The following is a 3,894-nucleotide window of genomic DNA, read 5'->3' on the forward strand; positions in this document are numbered from 1 at the left end:
ATGGGGCTACACCACGCACTGTGCAACTCGTCTATTACTCACAACTTCATCATTTCGCTCTATTCCTACTGAACTATTTGTCTTTTATGTTCAGGCAGCCTGTAGGGCCATGAATGCACCATCACACCAGGCTGCATATCAAAATGGTGCTCCATGAGAGACGTACGGCCGGGTAGGTGGTAGAACACATCAGCAAAGCGCTGTTGCAATGCAGCAACATCCACAATGGAGGGAGGCGGGAATGTTGGATTTTGGAACCAATGTGATCTCGGACCCTCCCAAGGACGCACAACACGGTCCATGTGGTGACAGCGCTTTTATTGTTACAATAGTCCAACTGTGGTTTCAGCACACTGGCATGGGACACAGACACTCCCGTTCAGCCATCACGCACACACCACTGCCTTGTCGAATGTCACTGCAAAAGTAAAGAGCCGAAGTTAACCACCTCGCCAGGCACACCTGTTCACCCCGCCTCTGCAGCAGGCCGGAGACCACACGTCTGCCACACAAAACTATTTCAACAACCGCCAAACAGCTAAAACAGTAAATGATAGTATGTAAAAAGATTACACAAAAACATGTAAACACAAGTACCGTAACCCCCCCCCCCACAAGACAGCTCGAACGCAGTCAAGCTTTGTTTTTATACATAGATATAAAAATATGGATATGTGCAGATAAATGATCATAATTATAATATTTCTGACTGAGTCAAAAGTGAATTAAATTGAATCAGAAATCGAATCAAATCGGGACCTTGTAAACCAGTTATAGAAATCAGTGATGATACCCAGCCCTATTCTTCAGTACCTTAAGAAAACCCACACACATTTTGTTCATTTCCAACAAACAAAAGGTCATGCAAAGAATGTTTATTTGTCAAGCTCACAGATTGATGCAGCAAGAGAAAAGTAAACACATGCATATGTCTTTAAGAAAGTCAGCTCTACGGGTAAGCATGTCTTCTACAGGAAAAGAACTGTGCTGAGCACTCTGTAAGCCATTGAGAAGGTGACCAGCATGCCCACGACCCAGGACAGAGCCCTGCTCGGCTGAGGCAGAGCGCCAATGTAGGCAATGGTGTGGAAGATCCGAGCGCCAGCGAAAATGCGGAAGTGAAGAAGAGCGACAGAAAGCTCGGGTCCAGTCAGAGCATAAAGGAGGCCGACAATCACGAAGGGAATAATGTTCTCCAGGTCATTCTGGTGACACCTAGAGGACAAAACAAACAGGTTTAGCAACTGAGATGGCCACATTATTAGTAACAATAGGCATGACTAATTTACACAATTTATTATACACATTTATGTTTTTTGGTAGTGTCTGCCCAAAGAATATCAAACACTCCCTAAAACCCTAAAACAAAAAAATCCCAAAACAAACATGATATTTTCTTAACTTCTTTAGATCAACCATTGTTCTAAAGACACATCAGGATTCTGTATCTGAATTTTAGGGCCAGATTATCTCACCTTCGAACTCGTTCTACATCTGGGTGAGTTTTCAGCAGCTTCTTCTTTTCCTCTGCAGACTTTCTGGGTACATCCTCTTCATTAGAGAAAGACTTAAAAAAAATAGAGAATACAAGTGTTTATTTCTGCCAGATCACTATAAATATATCAGGTTGAAAGGATCAATGCCAAGAAGTGAGGATGGTTTATTTAGTTATGTAAATCTTTACTTTTCATAAACCAACATGAGTCTTGTAAGTTTTGAACTTGCAGCCTTATAAAACCAGGACAAAAAATTTCAACTAAGCTAATGTTACAAAGAAATACCCAAAATGTAGAACATGCTTGCATTTGAACTCACCCCTCTGGTGAAGCGGTTGTAACTAGTTATTGGCCCCATCAGTAGCATCTTCACGACAACAATAACTGCATATGTGCTGAAAGCCCTCACTACCTCATTTTCCATCAGCTCTGCCATCTCTGCTTATTTACAGCTGAAGAATGAAGAAAAGAAGGAAGTTCATTTACCTTCCTATTAAAGTAATTGTATTTCAAATCCTAATCCATTTGTAATTTCTGTGATTTGTAGAGGGTGTATACCAACACAAAATACCACTGAAAAAAAAAGGATTCAATCCAAAATGGTAAAAAATGCAATTTTATGCTAAACTATTCATACGCCATTTAAGCATCAAATAGGACCGACTGCACTCATAACCATAATATAAAATATATAAGACAGTGCTATCAGTAAGACTACAAACTCACTAAAATGTACAAGGAACAACTGAAGTGGCAAATATGAAAGGACAAGCAGTGGCACAGCAGCAGAGCAAATGCACCAAAACCAGTTTCAGCTTGACACTGTTTGTTGATTCACACATCTTAACACGCCACTCATAGAAATCCACCGTTATCACAATGAAAAACAATTTAACAATTTAGGTTTTTAATTGTTAAAACTCATTTTTATACAGCTTACTTTGGAGTATTAGTATAGTATTGGGTAGTTTTTCAGCTTACTTACATTATCCGGTGAAGCAAGTCTGTTGCACAACAAGAATTCCAACCTGTTACCCAGTTAATTCTGGGGGCAGGGCAAGTACAAAGGTGCTGTCACAGTTTGCAGCAAGAAACATGGCACAAATGCTGTTTGTTTTCTTTTTTATTATTTTAACAGGTGATCCAACAGATATTCTCAGTGTCTTCTCTTACTGTTTCCCCTGCCCCTCTGTTTCTCTTTCTCCCTCTCTGTCTAATTGTCTGTCCAATTTGTAATAAGAATGATTTTTATTATCGAGTGGTTGCATGATTTGTGTTTTAAGGTTGAGTGTATTTTAGTGTTGCATGCTTTTATTGTATATATTGGGACTTCTCCCGGAGAGACTCCGCCCCCTTGCTTCCCCAATTAGCTACATCTGGAGGGCACAGGGGACAGGAATCAATCGGGCCTCCCTTGTTGGCAGCGGGCAATAAGGGGCTCTGGCAGGTAAGAGAAGGACATGTGGGGCCGGACGCAGGGCAGCAGGAGAGCCATAGAGTAGCGTGGCGGAAGGCGCGACCACAAGAAGTGGCTGTGTGGGAGGACAGCGCCAAAGGTAGCGCAAGCCATAAAGCATCAACTGGCGGCAAGGCGCGGCAGCAGTAGAAGAGTTGTACCTAGACCTGGGGTATAGAGTACGCTTGGGGAGTGTGATTGTGTGTACAGTGTCTATTTATGTCTGTCTCCACATTGGGTGAGTGCTGAGTATTTGCATAAGAGAGCATGAGGGTGGGAATGGATGTTTGTATCTGTGCGTGCCTGTGTCTATACGTCAGCTCGGGTATCAGACGCCACCTCTCTAGGGACATCTCATGCCCTCCAAGGTATGGAGGCCTATCTCCCCCCACCAGTCCCCCTGCCAGTGGCAGATGCCCTCAGACGTCGGTGCATTGGTGGTTCTTGGTGTCCAGGGATGGGCGTCTAGGTACGCACCGGCTCACTCCTGGGTGGCTGATTGTCGGGGCCTGGAGCCTGGGGCTCGCTCGGGCCCCTTTGGGGGGTGGGGTGCCCTGAGCCTCTGGGCATGGGGCTCGGTCACTCTGGCACAGCTGGCTGCCGGCGGAGCTCACGGGCACGTCACTGCAACACAAAGGTGAATCAATTAGACCAATACGGCAAGGCCGGGATGGTCCATTTGGTAAAGTAAATCCGTTGGGCATCTTTCTTTGCCTTTAGACAATAATTCTGATGGCAAAAGAACCAAACGGGACCGGCGAAAAAAAAAAAAGCAGTAGAAGGAGACCGGGCCTTCGGTCAGTGGACGGCAGCGTCTTCCACGGTGGCAGCAAGACGTCAGTCAACGCTTAAGGCACGGAACAGCGGCGGGCGGAGTTCAAAGCTCAGCCCGCCCAGGGTAAGTACTGACTGTTAAGATTTATATAATACCCCGGGAAATTA

General features: G+C 44.5%; 1 protein-coding gene across 1 annotated transcript; it reads right to left on the reverse strand.

Moving 5' to 3' along the window:
- Window positions 1-860: 860 nt before the first annotated feature.
- Window positions 861-2,553, reverse strand: LOC146389051 (microsomal glutathione S-transferase 1-like). The gene is made up of 4 exons (XM_084924805.1): window positions 2,482-2,553; window positions 1,816-1,948; window positions 1,476-1,567; window positions 861-1,215 (listed from the first exon to the last, which is right to left on the reverse strand). The coding sequence occupies exons 2-4, from the start codon at window positions 1,930-1,932 to the stop codon at window positions 969-971; spliced, it is 456 nt and encodes a 151-aa protein (XP_084780931.1). The 5' UTR covers window positions 1,933-1,948; window positions 2,482-2,553; the 3' UTR covers window positions 861-968.
- Window positions 2,554-3,894: the final 1,341 nt, after the last annotated feature.

This window comes from Perissodus microlepis, chromosome 4, assembly GCF_051167445.1.
Source record: "Perissodus microlepis isolate ML-2025 ecotype Zambia chromosome 4, ASM5116744v1, whole genome shotgun sequence".
Lineage (NCBI taxonomy): Eukaryota > Metazoa > Chordata > Actinopteri > Cichliformes > Cichlidae > Perissodus > Perissodus microlepis.